The sequence below is a fragment of the Salvelinus alpinus genome, chromosome 27 (assembly GCF_045679555.1).
Source record: "Salvelinus alpinus chromosome 27, SLU_Salpinus.1, whole genome shotgun sequence".
Lineage (NCBI taxonomy): Eukaryota > Metazoa > Chordata > Actinopteri > Salmoniformes > Salmonidae > Salvelinus > Salvelinus alpinus.
The window spans coordinates 32,240,644-32,260,412 of record NC_092112.1 but is presented as its reverse complement, the minus strand read 5'-3'; the positions used below and the strand labels follow the sequence as shown (position 1 = coordinate 32,260,412).

Sequence of the window (19,769 nt, the reverse complement as noted above, 5' to 3'; positions counted from 1 at the left end):
CCATAATGACAAAGGGAAAACATTGACCTTTTTTAGCAAAAAACTGAATATCTTATTTGTATAAGTATTCAGGCCCTTTGCTATGAGACTCGAAATTGAGCTCAGGTGCATCCTGAGATGTTTCTACAACTTGATTGGAGTCCACCTGTGGTAAATTCAATTGATTGGACATGATTTGGAAAAGCACACACCTGTCTATATAAGGTCCCACAGTTGACAGTGCATGTCAGAGCAAAAGCCATGAGGTCGAAGGAATTGTCCGTAGACCTCTGAGACAGGATTGTGTCGAAGTGCAGATCTGGGGAAGGGTACCAAAACATTTCTGCAGCATTGAACATCCCCAAGAACACAGTGGCCTACATCATTCTTAAATGGAAGAAGTTTGGAACCACCAAGACTCTTCCTAGATCTGGCAATCAGGGGAGAAGAACCTGATGGTCACTCTGACAGAGCTCCAGAGTTCCTCTGTGGAACCTTCCAGAAGGACAACCATCTCTGCAGCACTCCACCAATCAGGCCTTTATGGTAGAGTGGCCAGACGGAAGCCACTCCTCAGCGAAAGGCATATTACAGCCCGCTAGGAGTTTGCCAAAAGGCACATAAAGGACTCTCAGACCATGAGAAACAAGATTCTCTGATTGAACTCTTTGGCCTGAATGCCAAGCGTCACGTCTGGAGGAAACCAGGCACCGCTCATCACCTGGACAATACCATTCCTACGGTGAAGCGTAGTGGTGGCAGCATCATCTTGTGGGGATGTTTTTCAGCGGCAGGAACTGGGAGACTAGTCAGGATCGAGGGAAAGATGAACAGCGCAAAGTACAGAGAGATCCTTGATGATAACCTGCTCCAGAGCGCTCAGGACCTCAGACTGGGGCGAAGTTTCACCTTCCAACAGGTCTTTGAGTGGCCCAGCCAGAGCCTGGACTTGAACCCGATCGAATATCTCCAGAGAGACCTGAAAATAGCTGTGCTGCCTTCCAAACTGACAGAGGTTGAGAGGATCTGGGAGAAACTCCCCAAATACAGGTGTGCCAAGCTTGTTGCATCATATTCAAGAAGACTCATGACTGTAATCGCTGTTAAAGGTCCATCAACAAAGCACTGAGTAAAGGGTTTGAATAATGATGTAAATTATATATTTTTATATATTTTTTAATACATTTGCAAAAATGTCTGAACCTGGTTATGGGGTATTGTGGGGTATTGTGTGTAGATCGATGAGGGGGGGGGAACAATTTAAGGCTGTAACCTAACAAAATATGGAAAAAGTGAAGGGGTCTGAATACTTTTTGAATGCACTGTATATATATATATATATATATATATATATATATATATATATATATACACAGTGCATTCAAAAAGATATAAGATATCTTTTCCGGTAAGAACTCAGCCCCCCAAGCAAAGGTCAGATTGCCAAAGCATCTGGCACTTTCTTCTCCCCTGAAGTGTTTTTCTTACAATTACACACAGCCAGAAAAAAATAGAGCTCTTAAATCCAATTAATGAGAAGATAACCGTTTCTCCCTTGGGTCTTTGTGATGACACATTTAGTGATGCAAGGTTTTGTTTTCTCTAAAAGAGAAATACGGTATTGCCCAAGGCAACAGACACCTGCCGAGAACTGTTTTAGGTGTCATTTAACACTTTAATTGACCACGGCTTTCACTTTTACACATCACTATCTCTTCAAAAAGGAATTTCCATGGCAAAACCACAGTATGGTTACTGTATGTTTTAACTCAAGCTGCAACAAATTATCTTTCACTAATATCTGTCAGGTCTTTGAGTGTTATTATGACTGGATGTTTTCCCAGATGAAGCAAAGAGAGAAAGAGAGCGAGAAAGCAAGAGATAGAGGGGGGGGAGGCAGAAAGCAAGAAAGAGAAAGCAAGAGGGAGAGTGAGAAAGAGAGAAAGCAAGAGTGAGAAAGAATGTGAGGTGAATAGAAAGATAGAGCAACAGCAGAATTGGAGGCAGATGGTGTGACAGAAGACAGCAACACCCCTACTGTGCAAAATGCTGAGTGCCAGTCTGTGAAAGAAAGCCACACACAGCACCTTTTCTCTTCAAGCCCAATCTGTCTTTGCTGTGTTGCCCACTTATAGTGAGGGTCCTACTGGGAAGGTTATTGTAATTGAGCCACACCTACAGTATCAATCTACAACAACGATGTAATAGTAATGCAACTACAATCTAAAGTAATAGCAATGTAACTCACCTCAATAAAAGTATTGTGCTTCAACTGTTCAAGTTCTATGTGGGATTCAATGGCTTTGTTTGAAATCAGAGCCATTTTAGATAGTACATTTCTCTCTGAGGTGCTGAAACCCAGACTCTAGCATGTTGTAAATTACATTACAAGAAATAAAGAACCTGGACAACCTCCTCAATATCGGCAATTAAAAGTTATCCAACAGCCAGTATAAAGCCAGAAGCAAAGATATAACCTCGTTTCAACATTACGTTAGTATTGGCCCCTGCTGGACCAGAGGAACACAACAGGTATAACAACAAACATCCAGAAAAGAAGGCACAAACACATAAATATAAATGTACAAGGAGAGGAAGAGATGTTAAGTAGCGAAACAGGTGAAAAGGCCTCCTGTTCCTCCCCTGCAGGGACACAGTTCCAGGAACATTTTCTCATAGCAACTATGGATTTAATGTCAGTAAAAGAGACAAAATGGCCCCCTGCTAACCGGATGAGAAACTCCAGCAGGCTTGTATCTAATATGCCCTAACCTTCTCATGACACAGCCCATCCCTGGGTCACGGTCTCTGGCTATTTTCAGGGAAGTGACAGCGGGTGGCGGTGGCCTTCTGGGGTGACACTCAGAGAAGGGGGGAGGGTCATGGGGACCAGGTGTGGTAAAAGGGACAAGTGGCTGTGATTTAATTTCAAAGGGTTTTAATCTGATAACCTGAAATGGCCAAACAGGAGCCTCATTGCCACTATTTCAGCAGTGAACGGCGGTGCGGTCGTACCGGCCTCTCTGATGAGACTAAATAGAGACAATGTTCCCATCACCACTGACTCACCAGCAGGTTACTATCCACACCGCTGCCAAATAAATAGAGGGATTTCAGGTTCTGACAGGTGGAAAGAAAGTCCCTTGAATGACATTTTCCTATGTATTATGTCCACCTATTGTGTTCTCAGAATGGTGCAGATAAAGGTAAAGAGATAGAAAGAGAAAACCCCTTCAGACTGTAGAGATGCGCTGCCAATTTAAATAATCCAGTGCGGTACATGATGTCAATTCCCCAGTATTCGCCAGAGTTGTGCCTACTGTTATCTTTTCTTGACAAAGGGGTGAGCCAGAGATGTACACTACCGTTCAAAAGTTTGGGGTCACTTAGAAATGTCCTTGTTTTTGATAGAAAAGCTAATTTTTTGTCCATTAAAATAACATAAAATTGATCAGAAAGACAGTGTAGATATTGTTAATGTTGTAAATGACTATTGTAGCTGGAAACGGCTGATTTTTTATGGAATATCTACATAGGCGTACAGAGGCCCATTATCAGCAACCATCACTCCTGTGTTCCAATGGCACGTTGTGTTAGCTAATCCAAGTTTATAATTGTAAAAGGCTAATTGAAAACCCTTTTGCAACTATGTTAGCACAGCTGAAAACTGTTGTTCTGATTAAAGAAGAAATAAAACTGGCCTTCTTTAGACTAGTTGAGTATCTGGAGCATCAGCATTTGTGGGTTCGATTACAGGCTGAAAATGGCCAGAAACAAAGACCTTTCTTCTGAAACTCGTCAGTCGATTCTTGTTCTGAGAAATTATGGCTATTCCATGCGAGAAATTGCCAAGAAACTGAAGATCTCGTACAACGCTGTGTACTACTCCCCTCACAGAACAGCGTAAACTGGATCTAATCAGAATAGAAGTGGGAGGCCCCAGTACACAACTGAGTAAGAGGACAAGTGCATTAGAGTGTCTAGTTTGAGAAACAGACGCCTCACAAGTCCTCAACTGGCAGTTTCATTAAATAGTACCTGCAAAACACCAGTCTCAACGTCAACAGCGAAGAGGCAACTCCGGGATGCTGGCCTTCTAGGCAGAGTTGCAAAGAAAAAGCCATATCTCAGACTGGCAAATAAAAAGAAAAGATTAAGATGTGCAAAAGAACACAGACACTGGAGAGAGGAACTCTGCCTAGAAGGCCAGCGTCCCGGAGTCGCCTCTTCACTGTTGACGTTGAGACTGGTGTTTTGCGGGTACTATTTAATGACGCTGCCAGTTGAGGACTTGTGAGGCGTCTGTTTCTCAAACTAGACAAACAAAACATAGATAATACACAACAGATCAATGTATGCGATGTAACAGATTTATTTGCATATCAGATTTCCACTTGTAAAAGTGTTGCACTAGAAAACTTTTGGGGTATAACAGTGTCATTTTCTTAGCTGTTACAGTACAGTGTCAATGGGGGACATACTATTACTGGGAAAAAATCAATTTGACTGGCAAAAAAATCCATAGAAACCGAGCTCTAATTGCTACAACAATAGATTTGTTTTATATAATCAAATGTGTCACAGAAGCAAAGAACAGGATCCCTGTGATTTTTCAACATAGTGTGGACAGCAAAATGCAGTATTGCACTTCAGTTCATGGACAAGTATCAGGACACATGATTTCCACCTTGACCACAACATGTCATACAACTACCTAATTCTGGCCATTGCACATTGCATTGTTCAAAATAGTTTTACATATCAGCTGTAGTTCTAGCATGCAAGTACTATGGTAGACATCAGATACTGGCCAATGTTAATTCAAGTCTAAACAACGTAGGTTAGCTGACATGACAGCAATATCAAATCAAAACAATATTCAACAAAATACGAAAATGCTGTATCAGTGCAAAGAACGGAATTGGAACATAAACAAGTCTATTTGAACTCACCTAAGACAATTTCATGGTTTGTAAATTGCAATAGAGAAGAACTACTGTGACACAATCAATATAACTATTATTTGCTCACTTTATTGTGCTTTTTGAACCATGTATAGTAGAGCATGGTGGTTGCACAAACTCTCATTTGAACCTGTTTGTTAGTCCAGGAGTTGGGGTCTGTGCAGCTGCTGCTGCCCCTTAAAAAAAAACATTTTCAAAACAGAAGAAATCTGACCAGAGCAGATAAAGCCATACCACCTCAATTCACCTTCATGGAGAGAGGAAGGAGGAAGGACAAAGGTCTTGTTGTGTCCTAGAACATCTGGATCATAGACTCCCTGGCCTTGCCCACTCCAACCCATTTGACTGGAAAGAGAAAAAGTTGATTAAGAGCTATTGAAAAATGTTTCCGTATTGATTTATTGAATTTTAAAATAACATGTAAGTCCTGCATTTGGAATAGAATACTTACTGGGTACACCAACGTGGTTCTCCACAAAGCGAATGTAGTTCTGGGCTTTGACTGGCAAATCTTCCCACTTCCTACAGGCTGAGGTGTCACTCTTCCAGCCAGGCAGTTTCTCATACTCCACCTCCACTTTCTCCAGGACGTCCATGTTAGCTGAGGGGACATGGGTCATACAGAATATAGAGAAAGGTTTTGTGTTAACAATTTCCAAATGAATCTTATAACGCCAACATCATCTTCTTTGTTTGATTCACCACGTATACATGTATGAAGAGAATATGTACACTTGCAGTCAGTCTTACCTGGGAAATAGGGAATCTTTTTGCCCTTGAGTTTATAAGACACTCCCACTTTGATTTCATCCATCACATCAAGGATATCAAGTTTGGTTAATGCAAACCTGTTATTGAAAAAAACACGGTACAAATTTAACATATATCTCTAATCTCTTGTCAACCCCTAATTAAATAAAGGTTAAATAATTATAATTTTTTTAAATAAAAAAATGGCATCTAAGCTAAAAGTTCCCAATAAGATCCACTAGGTGGCAAAGTAGCCCAACTTTTCTATTAAAAATACAGGACTGCACAACTGTAGGGCAGGGCAAACCCTGCAGTGAAACTCACGCCGTGAAGCCGTTTATCATGTTGGCGTAACGCAGGATGACAAGATCCAGCCAACCACAGCGTCGTTTCCTCCCTGTGGTCACGCCCACCTCATGGCCCCGCGTCTGCAGCAGCTCCCCAACCTCCTGTAAGGACGGATGACAGCAGAGAAGCTGGTCTGAGCAATCAGACCTTCAACTACTCTATTCTGTGTAGACTTGACTACTTCGAGTTGAATTCTAACATCATGTTCTACAAAATAGATCTCCTCTAATTTGTATTTAATGTATCATGTTTGGGGTTCGACTCACATTGACTTGTTCTGTGGGGAACGCCCCGATGCCCACCCTAGTGGTGTAGGCCTTCACCACCCCGTACACATCACCAATGTTCAGAGGGGGGATGCCCAGTCCTGTACACACACCACCCACGGTGCAGTTTGATGATGTCACAAATGGGTATGTACCTGGGAGACGAGCGCAAGATTTTAAAGGAATGCATTTGTGATAGCCTCCTGGATATGCACCAGACCCAGAACTATTGGGCAATGTCTACTTTTGAAATGTCCTTATTCCATTATAATGACTATATGTGGTGTCAACAGGTGTAAACAAGGACTGTGTAGACCCAAACACAAACCTACTCTAAGGATACATACCATCCCTATGTACATACCATGATTCTCGGGCCAACAGTGCTTACTCATATTCATGCGTCTATACCCGCCTCGTACGGTCAGCCATAGGGGAGTATAGTATTTCCTTACCAAAGTCAATGTCAAGCAGGGCAGCGTTCGCGCCCTCCACCAGAATCTTCTTAGGGGGTCCATTAATAGCGTCGTACATGAAATAGACACCGTCTCGCACCATGGGTCTTATCCGCTCAGCATACTCCTAAAAGGTTAGACAGGGTGCATAGGTGAGATTTGTTCCTACTGTATGGATCGATGGATCATGAGAGCAGAGCTACTGTAATTGTCATCTGCTTCTCCGATGCTAAATTTAGACATCACCCCATGATGTGGTGATGATGATTATGATGAGTTAGGAGTATGCCCAATTCAGACAGACTTTTTCTACTAGCTGAGGGGGGTTGTTTACCCCATCGCCATGTCAACACATAGTGTACACAAACAAACACGTAAAAAAGCGCACCTCATGAAACTCACCTTTAATTTCTTCAGCTGACCTTCAACATCTACCACCAGTGTGGGGAACATGGCCTGGTACTGCTGAGCAAGATTCTTGAATCTAGGACCAAGCCACCATCAGAAGAACATGAATATACTGTTATTTTCCTAATAAATGTTCCTATTGTCCAGAGAGCCAAATGCCAACTGGTACTCCCCATAACCTTACCTTGTAGAAAACTCTTTGAAATCATCTAGGAGGTCACAGATACGCAGCCCTGTACGTGACGCTTTGCTTGAGTATGTCGGTCCGATGCCTTTCTTTGTGGTTCCAATACTGTATGAAGTAAATGTTGAATTATAACACTAGAATTATTTCAACACTACAGGAATGCTAATAAAACACTTAATCTGGTAACACTTTACTTAAAGTCTGCAGGTAATGCTTAATAAGACATTACAAGCATTGTATGCCTTTGTAATGAATCATAAATCATGACAAGTCTTACAATGCATTATTCAATGGTGTCATGTAAGTACTAATTATGTTTATTTTCTGGGGTATCTGCACTTTACTTTACTATTTATATTTTTGACAACTTTTACTGCACTACATTTCTAAAGAAAATAATGTACTTTTTACTTCATACATTTTCCCTGACACCCAAAAGTACTCATTACATTGTTCATGCTTAGCAGTATAGAAAATTGGTCCAATTCAAGCACTTCTCAAGAGAACATCCCTGCTCATCCCTACTGTCTCTGATCTGGCGGATTCACTAAACACAAATGTTTCGTTTGTAAATTATGCCCGAGTGTTGGAGTGTTCCCCTGGATATACGTAAATTTAAAAAAATATATAATAATTGCTTAATATAAGGAATTTTAAATGATTTATACTTTTACTTTTGATACCTACAGTAAGTATAGTTCAGCAATTACATTTACTTTTGATACTTACGTACTGTATATTCAAAACCAAATACTTTTAGACTTTTACTCAAGTAGTATTTTATTGGCTGACTCACTTTTACTTTAGTCATTTTCTGTTAAGGTATCTTAACTTTACTCAAGTAATGCAATTGGGTACTTTTTCCACCACTGGCATAATGAATGAATCTCAATGCATTACAGCTGCAGGCTTTAGTAGTGTTGTTTGAGCCCTGCAGAAGAAGGTGTAATTTACTGTTCTTACTTTTTCCCGTCCTGTGCTTGTCTCTGTACCTCCTGGAGCCCGTCGACTGCCTGGTGGAAGTCAAACACTGTCCAAAGGGTAAACAGGTTATTTCACACCATGGACACATAAACACAACAACAGAACATGTCATTGGAACATGTAAGCAACATGAGAGACTATGGGATAAATGTATCTCCATGTTCTATAATTATCTGCAACAACTGTTGACAAACTGCTGTCACAACACCAACGACATGAAGTACAAACATATACATCAATTAGCAATTGATTTGCGAACAATCAGCAATAATCACATCCATTACTGTGCTTGTTCGTCTGATTAAAGTGCTATCTGAACTACATGTCCTTTGCCCTCTCTTTTAAATGCAGCTGTTTTCCCATGAGACAGTTAGTTACCAATGTGGGCCCTGTCTGAGATGATCAGTCTCTTCTCCCAGTCTTTAAGGCCTGTGGGAAGGAAACATAAAACAGTTAGGAAAAATCACTCTGTCCTCTCATCTGCTGACTGCTGTTCCTTTCTAAAGAGATGATCAATGTGAACAATCTAAGACAAACTATAGGCTAATTACTCCACTTAACATTAACACCTGAATCTCCCAACCTTTCTTTTCATTTTTTTCCGCTTCTTCTAACAAGCCTGGCAGATGAATGACCACACCGTTGCCTGCAGAGACAGAAGGGATGTTTTGTGTAAAAATAGATGCGATTTGATATGATTTTCATATACAGTACCAGTCAAAAGTTTGGACACACCTACTCATTGCAGGGTTTTTCTTTATTTTGACAATTTTCTACATTGTAGAATAATAGTGAAGACATCAAAACTATGAAATAACACACACGGAATCATGTAGTAACCAAAAAAGTGTATTTTATATTTGAGATTCTTCAAAGTAGCCACCCTTTGCCTGGATGACAGCTTTGCACACTCTTGGCATTCTCTCAACCAGCTTCATGAGGTAGTTGCCTGGAATGCATTTCAATTAACAGGTGTGCCTTGATAAAAGTTCATTTGTGGATTTTTTCCCCTTCTTAATGCGTTTGAGCCAATCAGTTGTGTTGTGACAAGGTAAGGGTGGTATACAGAAGATAGACCTATTTGGTAAAAGACCAAGTCTATATTATGGCAAGAACAGCTCAAATAAGCAAAGAGAAACGACAGTCCATCATTACTTTAAGACATGAAGGTCAGCCAATACGGAAAATGTCAAGAACTTTTAAAGTTTCTTCAAGTGCAGTTGCAAAAATCATCAAGCGCTATGATGAAATTGGCTCTCATGAGGACCACCACAGGAAAGGAAGACCAAATAAATGCTTAACAGAGTCTCAACATCAACTGTTCAGAGGAGACTGCGTGAATCAGGCCTTTATGGTCAAATTGCTGCAAAGAAACCACTACTAAACGATTGCGTGAATCAGGCCTTCATGGTCGAATTGCGGCAAAGAAACAACTACTAAAAGCAAGAGACTTGCTTGGGCCAAGAAACACGAGCAATGGACATTTGACTGGTGGAAATCTGTCTTTTGGTCTGAGTTCAAATTTGAGATTTTTGGTTGCAACTGCTGTGTCTTTGTGAGACGCAGAGTACGTGAATGGATGATCTCCGCATGTGTGGTTCCCACCGTGAAGCATGGAGGAGGAGGTGTGATGGTGCTTTGCCGGTGACACTATCTGGGATTTATTTAGAATTCAAGGCAGACTTAACCAGCATGGCTACCACAGCATTTTGCAGCGATACGCCATCCCATCTGGTTTGCGCTTATTGGGAATATCATTTGTTTTCAACAGGACAATGACCCAACATAACTCCAGGTTGTGTAAGGGCTATTTTACCAAGAAGGAGAGTGATGGAGTGCTGTATCAGATAACCTGGCCTACACAATCACCCGACCCCAACCCAATTGAGATGGTTTGGGATGAGTTGGACCACAGAGTGAAGGAAGAGCATCCAAAAAGTGCTCAGCATATGTGGGAACTCCTTCAAGACTGTTAGAAAAGCATTCCAGGTGAAGCTGGTTAAGAGAATGCCAAGAGTGTGCAAAGCTGTCATCATGACAAAGGGTGGCTATATTCAAGAATCTAAAATCTAAAATATATTTTGATTTGTTTAACACTTTTTTGGTTACCACATGATTTCATATGTGTTATTTCATAGTTTTGATGTCTTCACTATTATTCTACAATGTAGAAATTGAATGAGTAGGTGTCCAAACTTTTGACTGGTACTGAATGATTTGACAGTAGGCCTACATCTTACTGGCAAACCAAAGAGCAGAGTGACTGGTCAGGGTGAACAGTGGCAAACTGCTGGTGATAGGGAATAGAAATGTACACACCGATCACAGAAACAGCTTTGGAGTTGATGATCCCACTGGGGAGGAGGTGGAAGTCATATTCCTTCCCATCCACGACCACCGTGTGACCTGCGTTGTTACCGCCCTGTGGTCCGAAAAACAAGAAGAACGGAGAGGGCACTCAGGAATGCAACAAATGTATGGGTTATCTTATCTCATCCAACAAGTCTCCCCTATCTAGGCCACCCCCTCCTCCCCTAATCCCCTCTTCTCTGTTCCAGCCCCCCCTGCCTGCAGATACACAAGACTGACTAGTCACTCTATAACATGCCAAGGGGGGAGGGGTGCCTGCGGAAATATTTTTCCCCAGAGCAAACTAACTGGCAGTCTGCAGAACTAGACTAGTAGCTATTTTAGCAGCAGCAATGATCGGGACAAGGTGACACGACACCCCCACACACACGTACTCCATGTAGTCTGGGATATGGGGATTGGAGTGCAGTCTGCCCTTCTCATGTATCCATGCTTCCCCAGGCATGTGACTCCTCTTTATCCCCTAGGCTGGCAGGCACACTGGAGAAATGGGGACATCCCAAACTGACACTCAAATCAAATCAAATCTTATTGGTCAGATACACATGTTTAGCAGATGTTATTGCGGGTGTAGCGAAATGCTTGCGTTTCTAGCTCCAACAGTGCAGTAATATTCAGCAAGTAATATCTAACAATTTCACAACAATACACACAATTTGAAGCATCTTTGTTTGAGGACTTTAAACGTTACATATAGGACCTTGCATCATTGTCCTAAATGTTATGTGTACAGTATGTTGTTACTTCCAGTATCCCCTCTCCAGCTGTATTTCAATCCTGTCTTTCTGCAGGAACCCCTCTTACGTCTCCACCAGTGGGATCACAGATTTATGCTGTCAGGTTTACCAATACCAGTCGCAATCTCTTCCTTCGGCAATGACAACGAGGAAACTAAATGTGCTAATGTTAACACGTGTAACACCTCTGCCAATTACAGTAAATAAACATTAAGACATCTGTCATCAGCAGAAGCTTACTATAAATACGCTCTGCCATATTTGTAAGGCTACTTTCCAACAAAGACTAGTGTTGATTTGTCAGTCAAAGGACCAGAATGTTCTTGATTCAAATGATTTCCACCGGAGCACTGAAAATGAATACGGAGTGAACAACGTGAGGCTAGTATGAAAGAATGAATCTAGAAAAATACTGACGTTAGTGAAACATGCCAACAAAAGTTCAGAGATTAAACACCATTTGGCCATATTCAATAACATCATTCATTACATTATCCACGAAAACAGCCTTATCTACACAGACAACTCAGAATGATAGCATTGAGTGACCTTAGGACACTGCTGGCCATTGTCACTGCCAAACACTCTCAATTAGGATAACTGAACACCACTCTTCAAAAATGCCATGGTTTTGAATACTGGATAGAAAATATTTCGGCGTTCAATTTATGGAGATTTTGGAGCGACGGCGCGAGCAATAACATAACCATGTCTCTTGTGTATCTCTGACTTCTAGTTTTGTGTTGTCTCTGGACAAAGTGGTCACTTAACGTCCCAAGCATCTCAAGAGGGTCAAGATAAATTTGGATGAAATGCCAGGGGAAAACACTGTATTTTTCCACTGCAGCAACTTTTTGGTGACCAAGTGGTAAAAATGCTGAAGCTGCTAAAATGGATTCCTGATTTGAACATATTTTATCTCAAAACATTCCGAAGACCCCAGTGTTAATCAGAGAACACAGACGAAAGCCAACATGTCTCTGTCACTTTGCATAACTATAACACGGATTAAATTCCCTTGGGTGACATCGGTGTCAGAAGTAGGAGAGATACAGTGTGTATACTGTCCACGTAAGTGGGGCCAGAGTTACATAATGGAATGCATTATAAGCTGTATCCCAAAGAAAGGGGTCAGGAGCCACTGACATGATGGGTGCAAACTGTCAAAGGCTTGTGATCCATTTGCAAAGGGATGCACTGACAGGGGGACTAACAAGGGTCCAAATCCCAGAAACCACACGGTCACCCTAATTGGTTGCAATATGTTGACAGGAGCCTTTCCAATAAATAAGTAATGTATCCCCTTCAGTCAGGACCGTTTCTAGCTTTTTGGGAGCCCTAAGCAAGATTTGCCCCCCCCACACCCACCTCGCAGGCAAAACATTTTAGTGGTCCCCCTCTTGGCAGTTAATGTCCTGCAATTCTACACATTTTACCATGGGGCATAGATAATATTATCCAGATGTAAAGCACATTTTCTGCAATTATACATGGGGAACAGAGAAGATTTAGCCATTTTAAAGCTAATTCCCTTCAATTTTACACATTTTACTATGGGGTTGAGAGAAAAATGTGCAGTTTTAAAGTTAAATTCCAGCAATTCTACAAATGTTCCAAGGGATGGAGAAAACAATTTGCATTTTGCTATAATTACTACAAGGTTCAGATAGCTGGCTAACTTACCTAGCAATCTATAAAGTGTGAGCTGACGGGCTCAGTGGCAGCCCGTCCATTAGAGCGTTAGGGGCGGTGCCTCACTACTTAAAAAAAATGTACAGTACCAGTCAAAAGTTTGGACACACCTAATTGCAGGGTTTCTCTTTATTTTTACTATTTTCTACATTGTAGAATAATAGTGAAGACATCAAAACTATGAAATAACACATATGGAATCCCGTAGTAACCAAAAACGTGTTAAACAAATCAAAATATATTTTATTTTTGAGATTCTTCTAAGTAGCCACCCTTTGCCTTGCTGACAGCTTTGCACACTCTTGGCATTCTCTCAACAAGCTTCATGAGGTAGTCACCTGGAATGCATTTAAATTAAAAGGTGTGCCTTGTTAAAAGGTCATTTGTGGAATGCCTCTCCTTCTTAATGCATTTGAGCCAATCAGTTGTGTTGTGACAAGGTAGGGGTGGTATACAGAAGATAGCCCTATTTGGTAAAATACCAAGTCCCTATTATGGAAAGAACAGCTCAAATAAGCAAAGAGAAACATTACTTTAAGACATGAAGGTCAATCAATGAGGAAAATTTCAAGAACTTTGAAAGTTTCTTCAAGTGCAGTTGCAAAAACCATCAAGTGATATGATGAAACTGGCTCTCATGAGTACCGACAACACAAAAGAAATACCCAGAGTTACCTCTGCTGCACAGGATAAGCTCATTAGAGTTAACTGCACCTCAGATTGCAGACCAAATAAATGCTTCACAGAGTTCAAGTAACAGACACATCTCAACATCAACTGTTCAGAGGAGACCGCATGAATCAGGCCTTCATGGTCGAATTGCTGCAAAGAAACCACTACTAAAGGACACCAATAATAAGAAGAGACTTGCTTGGGCCAAGAAACACGAGCAATGGACATTAGACCGGTGGAAATCTGTCCTTCGGTCTGATGAGTCCAAATTTTAGATTTTTGGTTCCAACCGCCGTGTCTTTGTGAGACGCAGAGTAAGTGAAAGGATGATCTCCGCATGTATAGTTCCCAATGTGAAGCATGGAGGAGGAGGTGTGATGGTGTGTGGGTGTTTTGCTGGTGACACTGTTTATGCCTTGAATTCTAAATAAGTCACACTTAACCATCATGGCTACCACAGCATTCTGCAGCGATACGCCATCACATCTGGTTTGCGCTTCATGGGACTATCATTTGTTTTTCAACAGGACAATGACCCAACACACCTCCAGGCTGAGTAAGGGCTATTTTACCAAGAAGGAGAGTGATGGAGTGCTGCATCAGATGACCTGGCCTTCACAATCACCCGACCTCAACCCAATTTAGATTTTTTGGGATGAGTTGGACCGCAGAGTGAAGGAAGAGCATCCAACAAATGCTCAGCATATGTGGGAAGTCCATTAAGACTGTTGGAAAAGCATTTTTACAGGTGAAGCTGGTTGAGAGACTGCCAAGAATGTGTGCAAAGCTGTCATCAAGACAAAGGGTGGCTACTTTGAAGAATGTCAAAAATAAAATATATTTTGATTTGTTTAACACTTTTTTGGTTTCTATGTGATTCCATATGTGTTATTTCATAGTATTGATGTCTTCACAATTATTCTACAATGTAGGAAATAGTAATGGTCGTTTTGTTAGATAAAATCCTTCTTTATATCCCAAAAAGTCTGTTTAGTTGGTGCCACTGTAACAGTATAACTTTACGTCCGTCCCCTCGCGCGAACCAGGGACCCTCTGCACACATCAACAACAGTCACCCACGAAGCGTCGTTACCCATCGCTCCACAAAAGCCGCGGCCCTTGCAGAGCAAGGGGAACCACTACTTCAAGGTCTCAAAGCGAGTGACGTAACCGATTGAAACGCTATTAACGCGCACCACCGCTAACTAGCGAGCCATTTCACATCCGTTACACCACCGATTTCAGTAATCCACTCGTTCAACATGCAAAGGAATCCAAAAAGCTACCGCTAAAGCGCTTTGTTAAAACAAAGTTTCTATTTAATCCTCAGGTACCCTAAAATGTAATTAAACTATAATATTTCATACGGAAAGAAGTATGTTCAATAGAAAAGTAAAATTGGCAAGTGCGCGCCCACAGACTGATTTCCAACTGTGACTCCTTGTACTAAAACTCAAAATTCTTCCTCTTTGTGGAAGAAACAAGCCCGAAACCTTGAACAAAGACTTGACATCTAGTGGAAGCCTTAGGAATTGCAATCTGGAAGCTGGAATTGCATCTTACCCATAGCTTTTCTTTGAAAGAGCATGGGATCTCAACAAAAAAAATCTGGTTTGTTTTTCTTTGGATTTTCGGCTACCATATCGATTGTGTTATAGTCTCATACATTATTTTAACATTTCTACAAACTTCAAAGTGTTTTCTATCCAATGGTACCAATTATATGCATATCATGGCTGGTCCTGAGTAACAGGCAGTTTACTTTGGTCACGTCAGTCAGGCAGAAATTCTGAAAAAAGGACCCTAGCCCTTAAGCACATAAAAAGAGCTCCTAACTCCTGTTGAGCCGGGTTCATGTTACAACAGACGGGTATTTCCTTGAATAAACACAGGGTCTTTCAACCCAACATTTCACGGTGCTGGGTTGAAATAGTTATTAATGCCCAATCTGCTTTCTCTCATGCGCCTGGAAACAAAGTTAACGTTAAGGCACTATGAATCAATAGATACAGTTTTCACAATGGCACCTACTTTACACTGACTGACATTGCATAGAGTTGCACAGCGGAGTAGCTGGAATTGTTAACAGGTGCTTAAAACAATGTGTCCAAATAAACATAAAGGTCTTGCAAGTGCAAACTTCTCAAATAAAGAAAAACGCAGACACATAAAACAATGAGTACATTTCTTTATGTATTTTTGTTTCCTCACCTGGCATCTGCAAATGATGTCCGACTCTGTCGCCAACAAGTCGACCACTTTTCCCTTCCCTTCATCGCCCCATTGTGCACCAAGTACAACTGTCACCTTGTTCCCCTTGTCGTTTCGAGGTCGCTTCCCCCCTGTGCCAGGGTTTGTATAACAACTTTTGTGAGACATATTTATCCTGACAACTCGTATGTGATGAGAAAAATGTCCCCTCAGTGCTCAAGAAGAGTCCGGTCTAACCAAAAACGGGTTTGCCGCCTGATGTCGAGGGGGCACACCAACCGTAGTCTAGACTGCACATGATCTCGTGTCTATATTTACTGTCAGACCCTTATCAGTTGTTCAAGACTACCACGAAAGCGAGAGCCAATGAGAATTCATAGTTCATTCTCGGAGCGCTAGTCTCGTTTGGATGAAACTACTCGCACACGTTGCGCGTACTATGTTGAACCAGTGGACCGGCCATATGCAACAATTTTAACTGTGAACATAGCTATTAGCACACACATATAAACGAGATAGACAAATCGAATAAAAAAATGCATGGAGTGTATCAGATTATTTTATTGTATGTAGAGTATTTTTATAGCCTACTAAATCCCTGATTAGCATACCTTTTTTTAAATGACATTGTTAATGCAGAGTGCAATAAGAAACAATAACTGTTACTGTTAAAAAAGAGACTATAGCAAATTATCACTATAACATTGTTGTGTCTGGAAAAACAGGTGAGTTTATTATTATGGTCTATCTATGCTGTTACCTTGTCAATATTTAATGGCTAACTGATCATGAACCAATATTCATTACAGTCATTACACCAATGCTTGGCTGTAGGCAAGAGGCCCTCTATTTGCCAAATTAAACGAGAGTCTGTATCAACAAGTAAACATAACATGTAGACATACTGTAAACATTTGTCTCAGTATCAAATTGAAACATTCTATACATAGACATGTTGATTTTCGTCAAATAATGTATAATATTTCAATGAAATTGTGTCAAATACATTGAATGTCCATGATGAAATTGTAACATGCAAATGATCCCATCATCATCATCATCATCCATACTTCCTGGGGCTGGTTGCAAAGCAGTTCCTGTCATATCATTGCCAAATCCTGTTATTGACGTAGTAAATAATACAAAGACCCCACTATAGGGGGTGCAATAAGGAAGTCTCCATTTTGAAAAACAAGCATCATCTAGGTTCGTTAGGTAATCCTTTGAAAAAAGTGGGGGAAACATGCATGGCTGATATAGATATTTGTAAGTACAGTATAATGTATACCATAGTATTTGTTTGGCAGACGGGTGGAGCACTGGAAGATGGCGTCAACATTCATGGTTTCTTTTTGCCTTTGGCCTTGTCCTTCTTCTTGCGTCCACTTAGAAATAGAGATACAAGATAGAATCAGTGATGTTGCACATACCAACCACACAGCTATAGCTAATTTAATTTCACCCAGAATACAAGAGGATAGACCATTGAGACCCATTGCTACACTAGGAGCTGAAAGGAATAAGTAAAGTAAATCAACAAGATGAAAGCGCATGGAAAGGAAGCACCCCCAAACAATGGAGACAAGGACACAAATATAGCTTAAGCTTGACATTGTGGGATTTTAGTGAAGCTGTGTACGTTCAGGTGAAGTAGGTAGAATTGTCCCCTAACAACTGATCTAGGGTCAGATATTTGAATTGCCCTAACGATAAATGGTAATCTGTGAATAAGGGCAACTTCTGCCTCGAGTGTTTACATAACAAGAAAAGTGTATTGAGCGTCAGACCCATAGCAGTCCCTCTCTCCAGACTGCACACTGGTGGTTAGAAGATAATAGACCCATAGACCCCACAGAAATGTAATCTTCAGGGGACATCTGTGATTTTAACATCCCTTAGCAGAGTGACAAAGATTTACAGCACATTGACAACAAACTGCTTCCCTGACATGTTCATTTATAAAATAAAATAAAAATGGGGGCAAAAATTCATAAAAGAAACAACAAATGGGGGAAAATCTGGTAAAAAGGATTAGTTTGCAGTAGTAAATTCCCACGGGGCTCACACTGGTTGAATCATTGTTGTTTCCACGCCATTTCAATGAAATTACATTGAACCAATGTGGAATAGATGACGTCTGTGCCCAGTGGGTTGTTCTTAACGTCAAATGCAACATCATTTTTTATAGAGGCCTGTTCCTTGTTAGACACTACATGTAAAATACACAAAATGTTGCTCAAACCGAGTGAATCAATAACAACCTAGAAATGACCCACAAAACCAATGGCCCAGATCTGATCTAACTCAATGATTTACTCTGTGTGTGTGTGTGTGCACGTGCATGTGTTTGTGTGTGGTGGTGGTTGTTGGTAGGGAGAACAGGCAGTTCGGCTGAGGTCCTGCAGTGTTCAGTAGGTCGGTATGCGTTCCGCCAAGCGCGAGGTGTATCACATCTCCCATCATAAGGTCACCTTGGGTACTGGGGGGATCCAATGATGGCAAGCCTACAAATCTCCAACCACCCAGTGCTAGCTGACAGACAATATACACCAACAAAAAGCCCCTGCGAGTCATCCATAAAGCACCAACCAGCCAGGCTAAAAACACCACATACCCCCCAGACATGGAAGAGAGTTGAAGCAGGAACAGTAACTGCAAGTGGCGTATGAAAGGTCACTGAGGAAAGGGGAGGGATATGCAGGATGGACAAGACATAGAATTGAAAGGAAACCAGTTTTTTTTTTAACTAGGCTAAACTAACTAAGTCAGTTAAGAACAAATTCTTATTTTCAATGATGGCCTAGGAACAGTGGGTTAACTGCTTGTTCAGGGCCAGAACGACAGATGTTTACCTTGTCAGCTCAGGGATTTGATCTTGCAACCTCTCGGTTACAAGTCCAAAGCTCTAACCACTAGGCTACCTGCCGCCCCACCAATGACTTGGTTAGATCCATGCAGGATTAGTGGATGGTGTTTCTGGGATTCTGAAAAGCCTGAAAGGAGGAGAACCTACCTCAATGTAACACACAACTCTTTTTAGGTTTAGTGTGGCCTTTTCCATAGCTCATGTCTATTTTTAGGGAATTAAAAACAAGAAACAAAGTTTTCCTTACAGGACAAAAAAAATCAAGATAAGCAAGAATGGTTCATTTTCTATCGAGATGAGGCTAGTTCTGAAGACATTACCTTCGTTATGTCTCTTAGTATCCCCCCGTTTCTGTGCCTGTTGTTTGGGCTCTGCGTCACCAGCAGCTGTGTTTGAGGGGGACTCTGATGATTGACTCTCCTCTAACCCCTTTCCATCAGCCCCACTTTCCTGGTTCCCATCTATCTCTGTGTCTCCGCTCTTTGGACCATCCCCACCAGCTGAGAATGCCTTCCTGTTCACATCCTCAACCTCTGAATCAGCAGCCTTAACCCTCTCCACCTCTGGGGACTCCTCCTCGACCAGGCGGTCAGCCAAGGAATCCATCCCAGGTTTGAGGTCCTCACTCTGTGTGTGATCACAGGTTCCCTGGTCCTTGGTGGTGGTATGGAGGTCTGAGGGGCCTAAGGTTTCGGGTGAACGTGATATGAGTGAGGGGTGTGTGGGGAGGCCGGATGAGGACTCCCCTACGACTGAATCTCTGTCTTGTTGTCTTTGGTCATTGGGTGATGTCACCTTTTCAACTTCATCTCCATCTTTAGCATCTATAGCAGACAATCCCTCAGGCTGTGTGCCCTGCTCTAGGGGAGGAGAGAGAGGA

At 41.5% G+C, this 19,769-nt stretch overlaps 2 protein-coding genes across 5 annotated transcripts in view; both read right to left on the bottom strand.

Annotated features, from left to right (window-relative positions):
* Window positions 1-4,335: 4,335 nt before the first annotated feature.
* LOC139556408 (adenylosuccinate synthetase isozyme 1 A) lies at window positions 4,336-16,342 on the bottom strand. Its single transcript, XM_071370329.1, has 13 exons — window positions 16,024-16,342; window positions 10,661-10,763; window positions 8,925-8,987; window positions 8,720-8,770; window positions 8,321-8,387; window positions 7,355-7,462; window positions 7,165-7,246; window positions 6,763-6,889; window positions 6,308-6,462; window positions 6,018-6,142; window positions 5,694-5,791; window positions 5,395-5,544; window positions 4,336-5,288 (listed from the first exon to the last, which is right to left on the bottom strand). Exons 1-13 carry the CDS (start codon window positions 16,189-16,191, stop codon window positions 5,236-5,238), a joined length of 1,350 nt encoding a protein of 449 aa, XP_071226430.1. The 5' UTR covers window positions 16,192-16,342; the 3' UTR covers window positions 4,336-5,235.
* A 224-nt stretch (window positions 16,343-16,566) lies between these two features.
* Window positions 16,567-19,769, bottom strand: part of LOC139556407 (inverted formin-2-like) — a 28,710-nt gene continuing 25,507 nt past the window's right edge. The window contains exons 20-22 of one of the 4 annotated variants that reach the window (XM_071370326.1): window positions 19,210-19,749; window positions 19,037-19,093; window positions 16,567-17,408 (exon numbers count right to left, since the gene is read on the bottom strand). In XM_071370326.1, the coding sequence (XP_071226427.1) occupies window positions 19,038-19,093; window positions 19,210-19,749 (596 nt within the window). In that variant the 3' untranslated portion in view covers window positions 16,567-17,408; window position 19,037. Of the gene's footprint in view, window positions 17,409-18,875; window positions 19,017-19,036; window positions 19,094-19,209; window positions 19,750-19,769 lie in introns of those variants that run through there. The other 3 variants (XM_071370325.1, XM_071370327.1, XM_071370328.1) reach the window with 3 other exon arrangements.

Coding starts and splice junctions, on each gene's coding strand:
- LOC139556408 (XM_071370329.1), bottom strand. CDS start 16,191: ATGTCTCACAAAAGTTGTTATACAAACCCTGGCACAGGGGGGAAGCGA. Junction 8,988..10,660: donor CAAAGCTGTTTCTGTGATCG/GTGTGTACATTT, acceptor CTGTCTCTGCAG/GCAACGGTGTGGTCATTCAT. Junction 6,890..7,164: donor GTCAGCTGAAGAAATTAAAG/GTGAGTTTCATG, acceptor CTAACCTTTTAG/GAGTATGCTGAGCGGATAAG.